The sequence below is a fragment of the Staurois parvus genome, unplaced genomic scaffold (genome assembly GCF_062004578.1).
Source record: "Staurois parvus isolate SC_StPar_1 unplaced genomic scaffold, SC_StPar_1.0 ptg000639l, whole genome shotgun sequence".
In the NCBI taxonomy this organism is placed as follows: domain Eukaryota; kingdom Metazoa; phylum Chordata; class Amphibia; order Anura; family Ranidae; genus Staurois; species Staurois parvus.
Genome location: NW_028318435.1, coordinates 4,491,857 through 4,513,001, shown reverse-complemented (window position 1 = coordinate 4,513,001; position 21,145 = coordinate 4,491,857). Strand labels below are relative to the sequence as shown.

Genomic DNA, 21,145 nt, shown 5'->3' with positions numbered 1-21,145 from the left:
TTAATATCATCCTCAGGATGGCTGGTCTGACTGTAATTGTTACCTATCATTTATTTATAAGAATGTTTATGTTACAGCTGCCAAAATGATGTACTATCTGGACCCTTCTAGTCAAAAGCGATCAGTAGAGCTAGCAACAGCATTGGATGAATCCCTTGCTAACCAAAGTCTCCAAGTAAGTAATTTGTACTCTTGCATGATGGTTTCTAGTGGATTGTACGGTCATGACTGAATGCTTTTGGGGAGCACACTTCTTATGTAATTCAAATTTAAGCTAGCTGGTAAAGGCAGCCAAGTCCCATCAATTTGCATTTGGTAGTTAAAAGGTGAACTTCATCTTTTGGATCATATTACATGTTCCAGCTCATGCCGCCAGTCTCTCCAGTCCCCTTCTCCCTGTGACAGCGGGCAGGGTATTGTCTCCCCACACCCACTGTCACTTTTTGAAAAGAGTGTGGCTGTGCAAGGTTCCGGACACATGGCCGCATCATTCATTCACCATTTTCTGTTACTTATTGGAATCCGGAAGCCCTTTTTAACAAGATGCTCCCCAGATCCTGGCCCCCCCTCCCCCCCGTGTGAAGTATGGGTTACATAATACACTAATCAGTCACAAAAAGTAGTGCAAGTCATTTACTAAAAACATAAAAATGGAAAAAAAATGTCCCCCTGTGTAGATCCATCATCACTCACGATTAAAACGGAGCTCCACCGAATAGGGGAAGTTCCGCTTTAAGGACTGCTCCCCATTAAGGATTGGCACCTTTGGGGAGCGGGTACCCAAATTTGAAAGGTTCCCACTTCTGGTCCGATCACCTAGGCGATCGGAAACGAAAGGTGTCCTCCCTCTCTCCCTCCCCGTAGTCTTTTTGGACACATGACAAGTCCCAGAAGACTACAGGACCGTTCACGCAGCGCTACTCGCTCATGCGCAGTGGGTACCCAGCTATGAAGCCGCAAGCTATCACAGCCGGGTGCCCACAGTGAAGATGCCGGCCTCCTGGAATACAGGACGTCCGGTGAAACGACCTGTGGGGGACACACCACAGGACCGAGGGACAGGTAAGTGGCTGTTTTTTAAAAGTCAGGTACAGTTTTTGTAGCTACAAGGAGGCGAGGTCATCCAGTGATGCGGGTTGGTGGAGCGGCGTTCGTTGTGATTGACGATGGAGCTACACCAGGGGACTTTAAAAAAAAAAAAAAAAAAAAAAAAAAGGCTTGTCAAAAGCTGGCTCCTGTCTTTACTCTTTTTTGTGAATAAGTACTGCATACTCATTCACAAGGGGGTGAGGGTAGGATCTTAAAATTGAGGCTTCCATATTCAGATAAGCCCCCTGCCTGCAGAAGAGGCCCTTGTCCTCATCAAAGCACCCCCCATGTTGAGGACATGTGGCATAATGTGGTTCAGGAGGGCGCTCGCTTGTTCTCCCCCAAATGCCGGCATTCTTTTGTTTATGATCAGCTGTCAGCGGTGAGTGAGTGAGTCATTGATTGATAAGCCATCGGTTGTTAAGGATGCGGCGGCCGCCTGCTCATTAACAACTCTCCATTCATAGCTCTTAGGAGCGTGTAGGAGCATTCACGTTTTTGAGAGCGATTTTTCCAGCAGAAAAACACTAAACAAAAAGTGTGTTTTTTTTTTTTTTTTGTTTTTTGTTTTTTTTTTTCCTGCTCCTAAACGCTGAGCTTTAAATCTCTCTAGACTACAAAGTGTACATGGACACAGAGGATAATATTAGTTGCTTCTAGAGGCATAACAAAATAAAAACTAAATGCCTCTAGAAGTAGTGTTTTTAAAGCTGTGTGGATGGAGCCTCAAAAAGACAAACTGCTGCTGGCAAAAGAAATAGGAATTGTATTATAAACAGTGGTAAAACATTAGACAGTCTATTTATAAATGTTTTCACAGCTTTCACCCAAAATTCACACATTTCCCAATCCATGTGTGAATTTTGGGTGAACGTTGTGTGAAAACATTTTGGCCTCATGCACACTGGGTGTGTTTTGCAGCCACTTTTAGGTGCGTCATGCGCATTTTTGTTTTTTTGTTTTTTCTGCATTCAAACGGCCCTATCCTCTGTATACATGCACATATAGAATTTTAGATGATTTTAGTAGCAGTAGCATTTATCAGCAGGAAGAAAAACCCCGGGCCAGTGCATCCAGGACCAGCGGTGTTTTGGTAGAAAAAAAGGCTTGATGTGGCTAAAAGCGTCTAAACGTTAGGTGAGTTTAGCACTTGAGCGTTAATTCATTTCAGTGGCCAGAAATTAACGCCCAAGTGCTTAACGTTTGTAAACGTGCTTGTAAAAGCATTACTTTTACAAGCATCAGGCATTTTTTCTACAAGAAAGCTGCAGCCAGCAGTATAGCTTCTTAGAGAGTTTTATTGTTTTATTTGTTTTGTTTTTTAATGTCCTGTGTGCATGAGGCCTTATTGATAGACTTCAAAGTGTATTACAAATACACTGCTCAAAAAAAATTAAAGGAACACTTTTTAATCAGAGTATAGCATCAAGTCAATGAAAATCCTGGGATATTGATCTGGTCAGGTAAGTAGCAGAGGGGGTTGTTAATCAGTTTCAGCTGCATTGGTGTTAATGAAATTAACAGGTGCACCAGATGGGCAACAATGAGACGACCCCCAAAACAGGAATGGTTTTACAGGTAGAGGCCACTGACATTTTTCCCTACTCCTCTTTTCTGACTGTTTTTACACTAGTTTTGCATTTGGCTAGGGTCATTGTAACTACTGGTAGCATGAGGCGATACTTGGACCCTACAGAGGTTGCACAGGCAGTCCAACTCCTCCAGAATGACACATCAATACGTGCCATTGCCAGAAGGTTTGCTGTGTCTCCCAGCACAGTCTCAAAAGCATGGAGGAGATTCCAGGAGACATGCAGTTATTCTAGGAGAGCTGGACAGAGCCATAGAAGGTCCTTAACACATCAGCAGAACCGGTATCTGCTCTTTTGTGCAAGGAGGAACAGGATGAGCACTGCCAGAGCCCTACAAAATGACCTCCAGCAGGCCACTAGTGTGAATGTCTCTGACCAAACAATCAGAAATGGACTTCATGAGGGTGGCCTGAGGATCCAACGTCCTCTAGTGGGCCCTGTGCTCACTGCCCGGCACCATAGAGCTTGACTGGCATTTGCCATTGAACACCAGAATTGGCAGGTGTGCCACTGGCGCCCTGTGTTTTTTACAGATGAGAGCAGGTTCCACCCTGAGCACATGTGACAGACGTGAAAGGGTCTGGAGAAGCCGTGGAGAACATTATGCTGCCTATAACATCATTTAGCATCACTTTTTTGTTGGTGGGTCAGTGATGGTCTGGGAAGTCATATTCATGAAGGCACGCACAGACCTCTACAGGCTAGACAATGGCACCCTGACTGCCATTAGGTATCGGGATGAAATCCTTGGACCCATTGTCAGACCCTACACTGATGCAGTGGGTCCTGAGTTCCTCCTGGTGCACGACAATGCCGGGCCTCATGTGGCGAAAGTATGCAGGCAGTTCCTGCAGGATGAAGAAATTGATACCATTGGATGGCCCCCACGCTTGCCTGACCTAAATCCAATAGAACACTTCTGGTATATTATGTTTCGGTCCATCCGACGTGCCAGGTTACACCTCAGACTGTCCAGGAGATCAGTGATGCCCTGGTCCAGATCTAGGAGGAAATACCCCAGGACACCATCCATCGTCTCATTAGGAGCATGCTCTGACATCAGGCATGCATTCAAGCATGTGGGGGCCATACAAACTACTAAGTACCATTTTGAGTTGGTGCAATGAAATTTCAGCAAAATGGACTGGCCTGCTGCATAATTTTTTTACTTTGATTTTCGGGGTGTCTTTGAATTCAGTCCTCTGTAGGTTGATAATTTTCATTTCCATCAAACGATGGAGCATTCTTATGTTCCCAACACATTATCCAGTCCATATCAGTATAGATATCCAGCATGATATTTTTCCCCATTGAGATCTGATGTGCTTTCAAAATGTTCCTTTAATTTTGTTGAGCAGTGTATTTTACAAATGAATAAAAAAGAAATACCCACACCTTTCTCTTATCTCAATGAATGCTACATTCAACAAATCCCTTCTCCATCTTGTGAACTGAACATTGGTACACAAAAGCTACCTACACATTTCCATTGCTTTGATTGATTGCGATCTATATATAGTTCATCCAGAGTGATTTTGTTTCCTTTTTTCTTATTCCCATGACTTGCAGACCTGCACTGAGGTGCTGGAAGCCTTGCGTGATGGCAGCTTAGGAGACAACAAAGAAGCTGCTGAGTCCTACAGAGCCAGCTCCCACAAGCTCTACCCTTATGCTTTATCTTTCATGCCACCTGGCTATGACGAGGACATGAGTATCACAATTAATGGAGATAGTTCAGCAGAACCCGAAGAACTGGCGAATGAAATGTGAACGGCTGATATCGAACAGACATTGGACCATATCAACTATCTAATATTTTTGTCACGCACCTGCTGTATTGCTCTGTAACTTATGTGGAGAATGAAAGGAGTAAAAGAATCATTGCCTTTAAAGATTGTTTTACTTTTTTTATATCCTGCTGAAGATTTAAAAAGAAATGGAGATTAATGATGTATTTGACTATAGGGGTGGATTGGTTTCTTTAAATAACCTTTGCTGCTAAAATTTAAAGAGGGAATAAAATCTGAGTAAGCTACCCTGTTTTTAAAGCAATTAATTTATGAAAAATGCAAAAAGGGGGTTACAGTGGTCAGAGCAGGTGTGCGGCACAAATATTACTTCCAATCTTGTCTTTTTAGAGATGAATGCTCCCGGACAGCACACTCCCAATAATGTCAGAGGGGCCTGCTGTGTACAGACAGCTCGGACATTGCACAGGGTCAGAATGCTGTTTTAGCACTGGATTTTTTTTCTTTTTTTATTGAGCACAAGAGATGTTCTGGAATTTCCAGGTCATTTGAAGTACTCCACAGTTTGCAGAGACCTAGAGAGGAAGTGTGATATTCAGTGGCATATAACAAAATGGGTATCTGGAGAATAGCGGACATTCTGCAACATACAGTATATTATCTTAAGAAAAGTTCTCGAGATACTTAAAGGTGTTTGTGCTTACACTTTTTTTTTATTATTTTTGATCGATTTTAGAATAATCTATTTGAAACAAACTTGAGTACCTTTCATTAATATAATTTGAAAAAAACTAGGCCCAACACTTTTTTTTTCCTATTAATATTGTTTTTGCCAAACATTGAAACTTTATTGCAAGAACCAAAAGAATTCATGCACTGTGTTGTGGCATCAACAGAAGTGGTTTAGAAAAATCCGCCTTTTTTTTTTTTTTTTTCCCTTGGTGGGATGAAATGCAGTGTAATCCACCCACCTTTTGGAGACATGACTTCACAGTAGGCTGGTGGTCTTTTGGGACAAGTACAACCTCAGCAGGCCTTGCTTATATTATGCAGATTAAAAAGATACTGCAATTTAGATACCTCTGGATTATTTCCACAGTGTCACAAATTTGTTATACTTGAAACACTTGATTTCTAAAAGCTCTACTACTTGCTCAGTTACCGGATTGGCTCTACACTTTGCAGTGGAGCGGCAGATACTGTTTTCCCCTCTTCCAATAACAGACCAGCTTCTCTCTGCAGTTACCTATGTTGTTTCTTTTTTGTTGTCAAACATGAGGTACCAAATATAATGCAATAAACCTTTTGAAAAATGTTACTAGTTGAGCCAATCTGACCGAATCATGTGATTTCTCGGTTAACTCTATTGCATACACTTGAGCCAATTTAACCGAATCATGTGATTCCTCAGTTAACTCTACTGCATACACTTGAGCCAATTTGATCGAATCATGTGATTCCTTGGTTACAGCTCCTGTATATACTCAAGAGTCAGACACATTCTAAATGAACTTGAAAACTCCAATTTTGGTAGATGCTAAAAAAGTTAACCACTTATTGGTGTCTTATTCCTGGTGGGAGGTGCAGCATGGGTTCTCGGAACTGAAATCCATCATCATGCCATCTTGCTTCTCTGCTATTGTCCAAAATGTATTTGAAATGAAAAATCCAGTAGGGAATGTGAGATTCCCTTTTAATGCTATAACAGGGACCTGAGGACTTGCTTTCAGTCTTCTAGTCAAACGTCTTGCATAAAACGGGAAGCCTGTGGATGAGTTGAAATACTGGCCAAAATTTGAAGTATCAGTTTGGTCTGGTCATTTAAAAGTTGATTCATATTTTAATATATATTGTACATTTGATATTGCTTTACATAACCTGTGCGTGGATTTAGCTCCACCTAAATCTGAGCAGAGTGCAAGAGAGAAAGGACAAGTTTTCACTTATCCTACATCACACCCTGTCATTTACCAGATCTTTCAGGTGCCTCTGACTCTAAATGGTACTGAACCATGCAGACAGGCCACAAAGTTTACAAATTTCTCCGTTTAACTGACGATTGACTGCATGAGGGGATATCAAGAAAGATTGGCTTGATTCAGTGCATTGCAAGGTTCGTGAGAGAGAAGATTATGAACTTTGTTGTTTATGGCTTGTTGTCCATCCTTCCCCATTTAAATAAAGAACTTGTCCCGCTTTTATCTTTACTCTTAATAATGAGTGTCATGTGTAAACACGTGATCAGTGTGTTGTGCCCAAAGCTGCTAATCACATCTGTATATACATTGATCAGCCCTAACTTTGACTATTGACAAGTTAAGTGAACTTTTTTTATATATTTATATATTTGTATATTTCATTACAATGGCAACTGAAAGTCAGTGGGCTAGAGAAGGCAGCAAGTAAACATGTTGTCCTCAAAGTTGATGTGTTGAAAACAGAAAAAATGGGCATTGCAGTTTGTTGTGTGTTTGGGCTTTGTCAGTCAGGGTGCCTATGATGACCTGTGTGCACAGCCAAAAGCATCTACCATGGACACATGAGAATCAGAACTGGACCACAGAACAATGGAAGGAGGTGAATTACGCTGATGCATCCTGTTTTCTTTTACATCATGTGGATAGCTGGGTGCGTGGACATTTCTTACCCTGGGAAGAGATGGCACCAGGTTGTAGTATGGAAAGAAAGCACGCTGTCAGGGGCAGTGTTCTGCTGGAAAACCTTGGGTTCTGCCATTCACGTTGATGTTACTTGACAACATGTACTACCTACCTAAAGATTGTTGCTGACCAAGTACATTCCTTCATGGAAATGGTATTTCCTGGTGACAGTGGCCTCTTTCAGCAGGATAATGAGCCCTACCACTCTGCAAAAATGGTTCAAGAAGAGTTTTAGGAACACGACGAGTTGGATGTGCTGACTTTGGTCTCCAAATTCATTCAGACTCAGTCCAATCTAACATCTATGAGATGTGCTGGAAAACAAGTCTGATCTATAGTGGTCACAACTTACAACATTTAAAAGACCTACTGACACCTTGGTACCTGATGCCACAGCATACCTTCAGAGTTCTAGTGACATCCATGCCTCGATGCTTCAGGGCTGTTTCTGTGGCAAAAGAGGGACCTACTCAATATTAGGTGGGTGGTCATAAAGTTGTGGCTTATGGGTGTATATGTAACCCTTGCTCAAGGACTCATAAATGCAAGGCAGTTTTTGCAAATGTATATCTAGTTGAGGGAAGCTATGTGTGTGCTGAGGTTTACTCACACTTCATAGGGGTTTTAAATTTTTTTACTATGACCAGCTTTATTCATCACACAGTGAAAATAGCTAGATATCATGGTTACTTAAACTTAGAGGCAAGGGTTCTATTTATTATTTTTACTTGTAAAGGGATAAATAAATTGGCAAAATACTAGATGAGATGGTCATGTAATACTGACATTTTAAGTGCTGGTTTTAGTGGCAGGTGCAAGATGCTATAGAGGTCTTTTACTATATTGCATCAAACATACAAACCAAGGATGCTTGGAATGCATTAAGGGGTGAGATCTCAAATAAGCAGTATAGCTATTCTTGGCAGAAGAACTTCCAAGGTCTTTGCATAACAGTTTGAGCTGACTCCTGCCACAATACATGCAGAATGTCTTGGTATTTGTGAGCATTAATTGTTTGCTTTTCCCTGTAAAACGTACTAACATTTTTAAATTGTACATCACAGGACACAGAACAATTCATATTTATGACTACCTGGGTTATGCTGCAAAATTTAGGTGAATGGACAAAGCCCAAACAGACGGGAATCCCTGCCCAGGTATAAACTCTCCCAGCTAAGGCTCAGTTTTTAGCTAGTGTACTTGGGTGATGGATATGCCTGGAGATGTTTCCCTGAATATTTCCTTGTAAGGACTTAGTGCTCGACTTCCTGACCCATCCTAACACCCCTGCTCAGGTAGAGGAGGGCTTCATTTGAACGGTTGCTACGACTTGATCAAGAGAGATTATCTGGCAGGCAAAAGTGGGGACATCCTTAAATGCTGCTGCTGGATCCTGCAGGCAGTGATCTAAATTGCAGAGTGATATATAGGTCCAGGGCAGTGATCCTTGTACAAGAGCTGAGTCCCTAAAGACACTCTGGGGTGCACCCATTGTAATGGGTGAAGATAGGGCATTCCGGCTCTGCAGCTATGGACTGGTGCATGCCTTTGATTTTGGTGGAGCATGTGGCAGTCCTCTCTAGCAGTGTTCTAGCGGGGAAAAGGGGGTGTTTAGGCAGTTTTTCTTTGTGCAGTTCGACATATGACAGCAGTGCAGCTCAACAGGGACAGGCAGGGATTTTGTTAACGCCATTTTACCTGTACAAGATGTAAATACATGTGCATTGTGAGTCATGTCATTTCTGCACTGGTTGCACCACACAGATGGCTCACTGATCAATGATGTTCTGCCTTCGGCCCTGTACATTTGCAGCTGCCTCTGCTTAGGCAGCAGGTACAGCAAGTATTGGGAAACATCTATTAGGGGTGACTGGCAAAGGTCAACACTCCTCTCAGCTGGGTGGTTCTACTCTTCTGGGTTTTATATGCCTCTTTACCTACACAATTTCACAGCTTGCTGAAGGTTGAGAGGTGGGGGGAAGGATTAGAGGGTGGATTCCAAATAGCCCTCGGGGTTTCATTGGTTTGGAACTACTGGGCTGTACTTTTGAGAGAAGATGAGACATTGGAGGAAAATCCTCACAGAGAAAAGGGAGTAAGCTGTTAAAGATCAGGAATCTTTTATGGTTGAGGAATCTCAGGGTCCAGGGCTGCCTCGGGCACAGAAAACCTCTGGGCTTCCTGGCAGATGTGGTGTGCACTAACCTGAAGTTGGTGCTGCCAACATCCTATTTCTCTAAAATCACAGAATTATTTGGCAACAACCAAAACCGAAGTCCTTTACAGTTCACTCCCACTTGAAGGACTTGATGCATATAGATTGGGCACATCTCAGCCATACCTCATGAACTACAAAAAATGGGAGTTCTCTGGATGTTGATCCAGCCATTTCCTACCCTGGTGGCCCCAGTCTTTAAAACAGACCAGAGATAAGAGGTTAGAGGCCCTCATTAGGGCGTGGTCCTTTTTGCTAGGAGTGGCTCTGCAGACTGAGGTGGGAGTTTGTCAAGCTCCTAAAGTATTACTAAACCCACAGCAGTAAAAATCAGTGTGTATATGCAGTAAAGCATACTTGTTGTACTCACTGTGGAACCAAAGGGGTTAATCCTCTGCATTGTGTAAAAATGCTATTTGATCCTGACTTCTCTGACCCTCCCCTTCTTCCAGTGCCCCCACTCTTATCTCCTGATAAGACATATTGTGTGGAGTCACTCTGCTCATGCTCAGTTTAGTGTGCATTGCTAGAGAGTTTAGGGTTTGTTTGTTTTTTCTTGGGAGGGTGCATGTGATCAGTACAGGGCCAATCGGCACTCTCCAGACCGAGATCAAGGGTCCTGCATTTTGCTACAGGAGAATGAAAATTCCTCCTACAAGCTATAACCAGTGCTCTGCTGGACACTGATAGAAGTCACAAAAGTGCTCTAACTGCTGATGAGAAAAGGTATTTAGCCATTTATATTTACTAAAATAGTTTCATTTCCATATTCTGTGTACTGTGGGAGACCAGATATAGTAAGGGTGCTGGGTTTAGTAACACTTTAACCACATGCCGCCCAGCCACTGTAGAAATGCGGCGACAGGGCGGCACGGCTGGGCAAAACCACGTTTTAAAATGTGTGTTTTTAAAACGGGGGCACGCGCAAGGTGCGCCGCCGCCCTACCTGTCCTGCTGATCACGGCCGCAGATGTCAGTCGCCGGGTCACAGCCGGTCGTTACCGGCTATGTCCCAGCGATTAGCGGCAATCAGTGACAGAGAGCACAGCTGTAGTAGCTGTGCTTTCTGTCAGTTCCCTGACAGCTCCTGACACGCTAATCAGGACAGAAGAGTTTATCTGTCCCGATCAGCGGTGTTCCCTGCAGTACACATCCCCGCCCCCTAGTAAAACAGTCCCCTCACACAGTTAACCCTTTCACTGAATAATAAAGTTAACCCCTTCCTCCCCAGTGCCATTAGTACAGTGTCAGTGTTTTTTGTTTTGTTTTTTGCATTGATCACTATTGGTGTCCCTGGGGATGTCAGTGACCCCAAGTCAGTTCCCCCCGTGTCAGAATGTCCGCCGCAGTCCCGCCATAAGTCGCTGATCGCCGCCATAAGTCACTGATCGCCGCCATTATTAGTATAAAAAAAATAATAAAAATCCCAGTATCTTTTCCGCCATTTGTAAACGCTATAACTTTCACGTAAACCAATTAATTTACACGTATTGGGGTTTTTTGTAGCAAAGACATTTCGCAGAATGCATTTTGGCAGAAATTTACGACTAAATTTGATTTTTAATTTTTTTTTTACTGGACACGTTTTATAGCAAAAAGTCCAAAATATTGTTTTTTTCGTCAAAATTGTCAGCCTTTTTTTTTTTTTTTATAGCGCAAAAAATAAATGCACAGGCGATCAAATACCACCGAAAGAAAGCTCAATTTGTGGGAAAAAAAAGGATGTAAATTTCATTTATGTACCGTATTGCATGACCGCGCAATTGTCCGTTAAACTAGCGCAGCGCTGTATAGCAAAAAAATGGCGTAAATTGCAGTATCTATACCATAGTTTGTAGACGCTATAACTTTCACACAAAGCAATCAATATACACTTTATTGGGATTTTTTTTTACCAAAAACATGTAGAAGAATACATTTTGGCCTAAATTTATAACCAACTTTGAGTTTACTATATATTTTTTTATAGCTGAAAGTAAAAAATATCGTTTTTCTTCACAATTTTTGGTCTTTTTTTGTTTATAGCGTGAAAAATAAAAAGCGCACAGGTGATCAAATACCACCGAAAGAAAGCTCTATTTGTGTGAAGAAAATTGAAGAAAATTGTAAGACAGTCCTTTGAGTACAAATGCTCATTTTGGACCATCTTAGAGTGCCTTCATCCAAAAGGTGACTGTAGGTAAAAACCTGCTCTTACCCCTAAAGAGGCGTTCATAGGTAACAAGTCAGAAATTAGTGATGCCTTCAGAATACAAGAATAGTGCATTTCTTAAGCAACCGGCCTCAGGCTCTGTAAAAGCCTACATCCTACTTCTGTAAGAAGACCTGGATACCCAAGTCCTATAGTTCCAGAGACATATCCTCACAGTAAAGGGGTGCCCTCAAATATGTGGGTGGAAGGAGTTTCATTCACCTTTGTAGCCACCTGGTCTGCTAGAGCTGCTTTCAACACTTTATGCGCTGAAAAGTATTTTCAAGTCAAAGATTTCAACCTAAATATTCTAATTTTTTTTTTCCACCCTTACCAATGGTTTCTGTGATTTGCAGGATTGCCATTCTGTCTGTGCACTGCCACCAGAGTCTTTGCCAAGGTGTTTAGGTTCTGGGGTTTTTGAGGACCTAGAGTGTCCCCATTGTGGGGTACCTGCATGAGCTGCTTCTCAGGGGAGCTCACAAACTGATGTCAAGTAGACAGTGAAACACCTGGACAAGTTCAGCTGAGTGTTGGACTTTCAGAAGTCAGCCTGGGTTCTGACACAGCATCTGGCTTACTTAGGCTTAGTACTCAAAATTGCAGAGGTGAAGGTTCTGCTTCCACAGAAGGAATGTCTGTCTCTTTGGACCCAGGTGGAGTCCCTGGTTGTTGGAAGGTCCCCCAATTCATTCATGCATGAATGGAGGTGCTGGGGCAGGCGGTAGCTGCCTTTTGGTCCTCAGTTTTACTGGGGCAAATGTCAGGAATCTGTGGATCTACCAATGCATCTGATTCCCAAGACCAGGTCAGCTCTGGAATGGTGAATATTCTGGGAGGGAAATCCTGATGATGAACTGGAAGGCCTTGATGATGGGTTCCAGCCTGTTAGGCTGGGAAGGTGTTTTGTAGTATTTTCCCATTTTAGAGAACATGGTCATCAGAGGATCAGATGTTGCTGATCAACTTCCTGGAACTTTGGGCAATTCAACTGGCTCTCCTATACTAGTCTGCCCACCTTTGGGGTTTGCACATTTCTGATGGGAAAAATTGGCAGTTGGACTTTCTTAGCCATCAGCAGTTGAATCCAGGAGAATGGATCCTTCACCCAGATTTTTTTGCAGAGATTTGTCTGTTCTGCGGGGTTGTCATATGTGGATCTTTTGGCGTCCAGATTTAACAACAAACTTGACAGGTTTGTGTCCTGAACCAGGGATCCTCAGGCATATGTGGCAGATGCTTTGGTGACTCCTTGGGATCAGATATCCCTAATCTATGCTTTTCCTCCATTTCAGCTGCTACTTATGTTGCACAGGATAAAGGTGGAGGGCATTCTGGTGATTCTGAACAAACTGGTTTGGCCAAGAAGAGGGGATTTCAACTGAAAGAAAAGGAATCAACACAAGGGGCGCATTCTACTGACTGCTATGTCCCTTGTGCTGATTATACTGTTTTTAATTTTAGTGTTGCCGTCTGTTGATATTGGTCTTAATCCTAAGGAAAAGGGTCAGACTGCTGCTTGATCCACTTTAAGTGGATTCATCCGTTCATTTCTCAGGCCTATGGAATTAAGGGCAAGGTTCCTTCTTTCCTGGTCAAGGAATGTCAGTGCTTCCATGGTTATTCAGCATCAAGCTTCTATTCACATTTGTAAGCCTGCTACCTAGCCTTCTCTTCACACGTTTACTAACTTTTTCCAGGTAGATGTTTAGGTAGTTGCCAGTTTTGGTCTTGCAGGCGGCTTTGGAGTGTGGTTTCCCTCTGTTCTGTTTTTGAAATATTTTTGTGTTGATCTTTCTTGCTGTTGCCCACCCCTCATGTTCAGTGATTTGGGATATTCCAAGCAGTCATGAATATGAACGCCTCTATATCCTTTGATGTATGACTAAGAAATTAGGATTTTTGGTTTACCTGTAAATTCCTTTTCTTGGAATACTTTAAAGAACACAGAGATCCTTCCCTTCTGGTTTGTTCCTCATTACTTATTACAGAAATGAGGCTTAGCCAAGTTGGGAATTTTTTTTTTTTTGCCAGTGTCTGTTCACCTGAAGGTAGCAGCCCAACTAGTCATGAATATGAATGCCTTTGTATCATTGTGATGTATTCCAAGTTTCTGTGGTGATCTTGCATGTTTATTATTACATGATAAAGCTACATAAGCCTGATTTCTAGTAAAAGCTTTTTTTTTTTTTTTTTTTTAAATCAAGAAAAGACTAAGTGAAACAAGGGGTCAACCCCTTCATTACACAAGATTTCAGCAGATACAATGAGTACACACACGCACATGGAAGTATCAATACCAACCATAAGGCAAATGCACCAACCCAAATAATGAGGTAGTGAGTCATGTCCCAATGGGAGAGTAACTATAGGAATCTATCCAATACCAGATACATGGAGGATACTCCTGGTGTGGCTAACCAGTTATTCCACAGCTTGTTAAACTTTCCATGGCATCCCCCATGTTGAAATATACGTTTCTCTAAGCGCAATGTATGGCCCATTCGTTCCACCCATTCTCTACATGTCGGCGGCTGCTCCGCCTTCTAGTGTTGTAAAATGAGATTTCTGGCTTGGAACAAAGCCCTGTTAATGGCTACCGGGGAATAATCAGTCAACTGAGGGTCATCCAATACACCCAACAGGCATATTTTGGGGTCTAAAGGCAAAGCAACTTGGAGCACTGCATTCACAGTGTCCATTACCTTGTCTGAGTACCTGTGTAGTTCTAGTCCAATCTATGCAAATTTTAAAACCATGTTGACGCTTCATCTCTAATGTTAAAGTGGTTGTAAAGCCTAAACATTTTTACCTTGATGCATTCCTTGCATTATGGTAAAAAATGTTTAGGTAGCAGTATGGCCCCCTACCCACCTTATACTTACCAGAGTCCTCACTCCCAGGCTTTGCTGAGGCAGCAGGAGCTATTGGCCACCCGCTACTGTCAGATCCTGTGACAGAGGTGGGGTGTCTTCTGCTAAAAATAAGGTAAGTAAACCATGTTTGTTATTTTTAGAAAAAAAAATTGTAAGCCTTTAGTATCACTTTAATATTGAACAACGTTCTCATTGTCATCTGAAAAATACTATTTCCATGCTTTATACATGCAAATTCTGGTTTAGACTAGTTTATTTTCCATTTTTTTTCTGTACTGCTTTACTACCTAGTTGGTTTTATGGCATTCCATCCAATATTTAGTGTCAGCTTTAAAAGAAATTCTCAAAAATGATTACAGACAAAAGTGTGCTCCATGTTGAGGTAAGTTGTGATGAATTCTGGGAAGTCTCTCTTTTGAACCACCTCCATGAATATTTCAGATGCAGTAAGAAGTCTTCTTTTCTGTCTATAAATTAAAAAAAAAAAAAAAAACACTTTTCATATTTATGGGTGAATTGTGTATTAAAGAGCCCAGTCTGATAATAACGCCACTGGTTTTTCTGCACATAATATCTAACCTCCATGCATAATGATCCTAAATGTACTTAAAGTGCCTCTGTGCCCAGACTGTTGATATTAAAGTATGTATTCTTCACAAGACGTAAAACCTTTAAAACAGGCTCACACTGGCCCTTTTAGCTGCTTATACTGTGAAGTAATTCTAAAACATCACAACACATACTGTAGGTTTCTATTAGCTTTCCACTTTGATTTTCAATGGGAGACTCGGCGGGGTTCCTTGTGAATAGCTGCAGGTGAGAAACACTTTTCAAAGCAATGGGAGGCTGACAGCACCAACCGCTATTTCCAGCCATTTGCATGTAACCAGTCATCCAGTGATCGTCTGTTAATGATCAGCCCTTGATGCAAACAGTCTGTCCAGTGCAGATTATCTGCAAGTAATCACTACATGACTGATTATATGTGAACACCTGCAAAAAGCTGTAGGTGCTTTCAGCCTTCCGTTGCTTTGAATAGGCCTTCCCAATCACTTCTAAGTCCCCTGGAGGTGATTGCAGTTGCCTCTATTCACAAGTGTGAACGGAGCCTTAAAGCTGAATTCTGGGAATTCAGTAACTTTGCAAAAAGTGGAGGCACACTATGAGCCAAGTCCAATTAGATGCATGTCTCCTTTGGGACTTCTTTCTTTACTTATGTGTGACAGGTTTATTGCAGTCCTGCAGGATACACCCCCAGCTGTGAGAGGAGCGAAGCACACAGGAAAGTTATACCCACCTCTCTGCTGCCTATTCACAGAACCCTTTGTATTTTGTGAATTCGTTCACATAATACTAAGGCTTCTGTGAATGGGCAGAAGGGGTGAGTATAGCGGTTTTAGCGACTCTGCCTTTTAAAGGAACTCGGACCATAGGGAGCAGTGTTGGCGCTCCGGAAGTTATCTTCCTAGAGCACAACAGACCAGTCAGAAGTCGTATACCTGGATCAGTGCAACCTCAGTGAAACTTTGAGAGCTGTACCCAGCCACCACGCTGTTTGACCAGCCAGTAATGTTTTTGACACTGGACCCTGAGTGAGGATCTCACCTCAGCACTTGGGGCTTGTGTTATACAGGTCCAGGGCTGTGATTCATCATTGTGGAACTCTGAAGACACTTTTGGAGTTATGCCTACTGTGACAGGCAATGCCTTGGTGCTAAAATTCATCCATTCACATCTAATTTTTTTTAGGTGGATGACCTGGGCTTACATCACAACACTGGTCGCACACTTGAATGCCGTATCTACATAGAGCCTATATAAGATACTAGCTTCCTCCTGCCCTTTTCCCCCCCAATGATTCATTGCAGTATGATCTTCACATGAGTTGATGTGTACTCTTACTAGACACACTTACCCTATCTCCCACACTTTACTCCATGAGTATCCCACAGGGCAAGTCCCTCACTTGTAGTGATGACATAGATCAAGCAAAAGGAAGTCAACTCTAAACAAGCATAAAATTGCTCTGCCGAAGGCCTGCACAGCACAATGTGCCCATTACTAAGGAGCAAGAATCTACCTTGACATCGGCAACAGTATCTGATTCTAGCTCTATGACAGGCACACAACAAGCAGCCTATTTGACAAAAGCTGATATTTCTGCACCTATGTCTCAACTCCTCTGAGAGATTACAGCCTTAATGTAGTTCTCTTTGAGAAGAGCACAAAAACACCTGTTTCTCAAACAAAGTCAGACTCTGACATGTTGATCCTAGAGGACACTAAATCAAAGGGGAATGAAGAGGACATACAGTTGTGTTCAAAATAATAGCAGTGTGTTGAAAAAAGTGAATAAAGCTCAAAATCCTTCTAATAGCTTTTATTTCCATACACAAAAATGCATTGGGAACACTACACATTCTATTCCAAATCAAAACATGAAGAAAAATATATCAAATTTGTGTTGTTCCTCTAAAAAAAATTGAAGAAAAGTGAATATTAGACTGTTCAAAAAAATAGCAGTGTTTGTATTCTTCTTTACAAATTCAAACATTCACTATATAAACTGAAAAATGTTTGAAGATTTTGCTTTCCTTAATTAATATTTAGTTGTATAAGCACTGTTTCTGAGAACTGCTGTACATCTGTGTTGCATGGAGTCAACCAACTTCTGGCACCTGTGAACAGGTATTCCAGCCCAGGATGATTGGACTACATTACACAGTTCTTCTCTATTTCTTGGTTTTGCCTCAGAAACTGCATTTTTGATGTTACCCCACAGGTTTTCTATTGGATTAAGATCCGGGGATTGGGCTGGCCACTCCATAACGTCAATCTTGTTGGTCTGGAACCAAGATGTTGCACCTTTACTGGTGTGTTTGGGGTCGTTGTCTTGTTGGAACATCCATTTCAAGGGCATTTCCTCATCAGCATAAGGCAGCATGACCTCTTCAAACTGATCCATGATCCCTGGTATGCGATAAATAGGCCCACACCGTACTATGAGAAACATCCCTATATCATGATGCTTGCGCAACCATGCTTCACTGTCTTCACAGTGTACTGTGGCTTGAATTCAGTGTTTGGGGGTCGTCTGACAAACTGTCTCCGGCCACTAGACCCAAAAAGAACAATCTTACTTTCATCAGTCCATAAAATGTTGCGCCATTTCTCTTTAGGCCAGTCAATGTGCTCTTTGGCAAATTGTAACTTCTTCAGCACATGTCTTTTTTTCAACAGTGGGACTTTGCGGGGGACTTCTTGCAGACAGCTTGGTTTCACATAGGCATCTTCTAATTGTAACTCACAGGTAACTTTAGATCTTCTTTGATCTTCCTGGAGCTGATTGTTGGCTGAGTCCTTGCCATTTTTGCTATTCTATCCATTCAAATGGTAGTTTTCCCCTTTCTTCCACGTCTTTCAGGTTTTGGTTGCCATTTTAAAGCATTTGCGATCATTTTAGCTGAGCAGCCTATAATTTTCTGCACTTCTTTATATGTTTTCCCCTCTCCAACTTTTTAATCAAGGTATGCTGTTCTTCTGAACAATGTCTGGAACGACCAATTTTCCTCAGAATTTCAGAGAGAAATGCACTGTAACCAGCATGTACAACATTTGCTGCCTTCCTTCCTTAAATAAGGGCAATAATTGCCACCTGTTTTTCAAAGAATGGATGACCTCACTAATAGAACTCCACACTGCTATTATTTTGAACATGCCCCTTTCAATTAGTGATTCAGTTACACAGAATCAGCAGCATGCATGTCATGAATGTTGGGTCTGTTGGATTTCTATTACACCTGCTAGTAAATTATTTGCCATGTAGAAATATTATTTCTACCAAAAGCAGTGATCAGGTTAGTGATGTCTGACTGCTATTATTTTGAATACAACTGTAGAGGCAGTATTCGAGAAAGCTGCCGAAGATTTTTAAATGTTCAGTATGAATATAGCACAGACTGAAACAGTGGTAAGAATTAAGAATATTGTAGCAAATTCATTCAGAGGCAGTAGAGGTGGAGTTAATGCACCCTCCCCAAACTTTATCAAACTTGGAGGGCACATGCCTATTGAAAAAGTAGCTTTGTAAAAGAGCAGAGACTTCTTTACCAGAGTGTTCTGAGCTATAGAAGTAAGGCAGTGGCCTCTTCCAGGACCAAATAAAGAGCTTCATAGCATAATAAATCAATAGCATAAGCAAAGTACAAATATCTAGTGTAGGTGCTATCGTACATATTAAACCAAGAAAGCATACCCCAAAGGAAGAAGTGAGAGGGATAGTAACCAACTGAATACAGACCAATACATCTACCCAATACTGTTTAATAGACGGGCAATCCCAGAAAATGGGAATAAACTTGACATGGGTATGGGAGCAATGCATAAAGAAGATTAATACCTGTACATTTTTGCAAGTTAGGTCAGGGTCAAAATAGACTCTGTGCAGAAATTTATAATGGATTAGTTGGTATCTAGCCGATACAAATCTCGTGAAAAAAACATCCCACAATTCATACTAATCAGCAACCGACACTGCTCAGCAGACCTGCAGCAGCCTACCCTGTTCTGGAAACAGTCGCTTGTATATAGTGGACAATGGCTTAGTGATATCATCATAATCTCTTAACATCAATTCCAATCTAGTTGGCTAAAGGGAGAACCAGATAGCCCCAAATTGCACTTGACAAGCATGCCTGAAACTGTAGCGGTGGGAGATAGGCAGCTGGTATGAAGATTTCAGCTCATCAAAGGACAGCGAAGCTCAATTATGCTCAACATCTTACAATTTCTTTCTACCAAATTTGGTCCATATGAAAGAACCTAGATAGCTGTAGAAATGGGGTAACTGAGAGTGTGGAGATATAGAGGTAAGGCCACCAGACATCTTTCCACAGTCTAATCAATGATCTTATGGAGCAGGTTTGCTTATGTAGGGATTCTTAAAAGATTTTTACTCCCCCAAAAAACTGCTAAACTCTATCCAGTTGAAAAACAGTTTACAAAGAAGTGGGCTATTTATGAGGTTGGCATTGCTGTTTTTGGCCTAAACAAACATCTCACGGTACTTCAATGGTTCATATTTTAAATATTCTATGGATAAGAAAATTGAGACGCACTTAAAAGTTCTCTTTACCCTGGCAGGCCCAGCCCTGCAACCAGCTATTGCTGGTGTGAATGTCAAACCACAGCTAGCTGGAGCAGGACAAAGAACAATCAACATGACCTTCTCTATCAGGACTGTGCAGTTGCAGAGCATCTGCTCTTCTTTTTAGTGTGCATGCCCTGGAACATGTCATGAGACAAATATCTTTGTTCCTATGCACAGGATTCTCTTGATAAGAGTTTGGACAGCTGAACCTGACTTCAAGAGATGCCTCACACGTATGCCTAATCAAAGAAGACGCCTGTTTGGTGGGGCACTTGATCAATTCATTACACAAGTGAAAATGTTTTGCTTCTTCAGAGAGGCAACAAAACCCTCCCTAGGTATCCTTGCTTACCCTTCTCAGAACTCAAGAGTATGCAGGTGACAGGCTATCTGAACGACCTGCTCCTGAAGGATTTATCCCCCTTGCAACCTTCAGTAAATGTCCAAATGTCAATTCAACTACTTCAGGTATATGGCTGGGTGATCAGCTTAAAAATTCTACTCCTAAGCCTTACATGCACCTTGAGTATCTAGGCCTAATTTTGTATACATCTTAAGCATAGGTCTTTCTCTAAGGGCTCGTGCTCAACTACAGAGATACAAAGGAAATCCCACATTGAGATTTGCCAGGATGGTTCTGGGTCTATTGCCTCCTTCAAGGCAGTGCCCTTTGCCCAATTCCATTGACGAACACTCTAACAAAATGTTCTATCCAAATGGAAAAGCAGTCTCTTTCCCTGGATTTACCTCTATGCCTCTACACCCCACACAAAAAAAAATATTTTCCTGGTGGACAGTGGGAAAATTCTTCCGTCTTCCGTTCCTTAACGATTCAGGAAACATGATCAAGGGAGGAGGCCAAATTTCCCATCAATATCTTGGAGCTCAGAGCTGTCAGGATTTACCTTCACTACTAGACCCCCCCCTTGTAAAGGGACTCCAATGTGGGTGCAATTCAACAATGCTACCACAGTGTCATATATCAACCATCAAAGGGGCACAAGAAGCATTGCTGCCTTGAAGGAAGCAAAACCAGATTGTATTACGGAACGAAACTTGCCATCCAACAATTTCTGCAATCCACATCCCATAAATGGATATGTTGCAGGTAGATTTCAGTTGCCACCATCTGGACCAAATGGAACGGTAGCTTCATCCTGACATATTCAATCTGATATGCCAAAAACAGGGGATTCTTGATGTGCACATCCTAGCCTCCAGCTAAAACAAGCTACCTGTCAGGAATTGACTCATCACTGGTGGTGCTGTGGCTCACTTGCTCTGTGGGCTGCAGTACCAGCTCCTACCAGAGGGTGCTTTCAGCAGCCAGGGTCTCACTCCTGCAATCAAGCCATCACCTGAGGCTCATTGCAGGAGGTCTATTTAAGCAGGACCAGGCCTGCAATCAGTGCCTTGGTGTTTGTTTCCCATGAGCCCCTGTACCTGGTATCCTGTGAATCTTCTGTTGCCAACCTCTGCATTGTTCCTGACCCTGCTGACCGTCTCCTGTAACCCCTGGCTTGCCTGACCATCCTTCTGCCTGATCCTCTGTACCGCGCTGGCTGGACACAGGATTGCAAGAAGCAGGCTGGGCAACGGACAGAGGCACGTCAGGCTGGTCAGCG

The 21,145-nt window shown here is 42.2% G+C and overlaps 2 protein-coding genes across 3 annotated transcripts in view; one reads left to right on the top strand and one right to left on the bottom strand.

The window, feature by feature from the left end:
* The window catches only part of NAA15 (N-alpha-acetyltransferase 15, NatA auxiliary subunit), a 59,264-nt gene extending 52,628 nt beyond the window's left edge, over positions 1-6,636 (top strand). For both annotated transcript variants that reach the window (XM_089693904.1, XM_089693903.1), the window contains exons 19-20: positions 78-175; positions 4,251-6,636. In XM_089693904.1, the coding sequence (XP_089550030.1) occupies positions 78-175; positions 4,251-4,451 (299 nt within the window). In that variant the 3' untranslated portion in view covers positions 4,452-6,636. The remainder of the gene's footprint in view (positions 1-77; positions 176-4,250) is intronic.
* Positions 6,637-14,520: 7,884 nt separating this feature from the next.
* LOC149449057 (ureidoglycolate lyase-like) overlaps positions 14,521-21,145 on the bottom strand; it is a 49,835-nt gene continuing 43,210 nt past the window's right edge. The window contains exon 15 of the mRNA XM_089693902.1: positions 14,521-14,838. Within this exon, the coding sequence (XP_089550028.1) occupies positions 14,715-14,838 (124 nt within the window). The 3' untranslated portion in view covers positions 14,521-14,714. The remainder of the gene's footprint in view (positions 14,839-21,145) is intronic.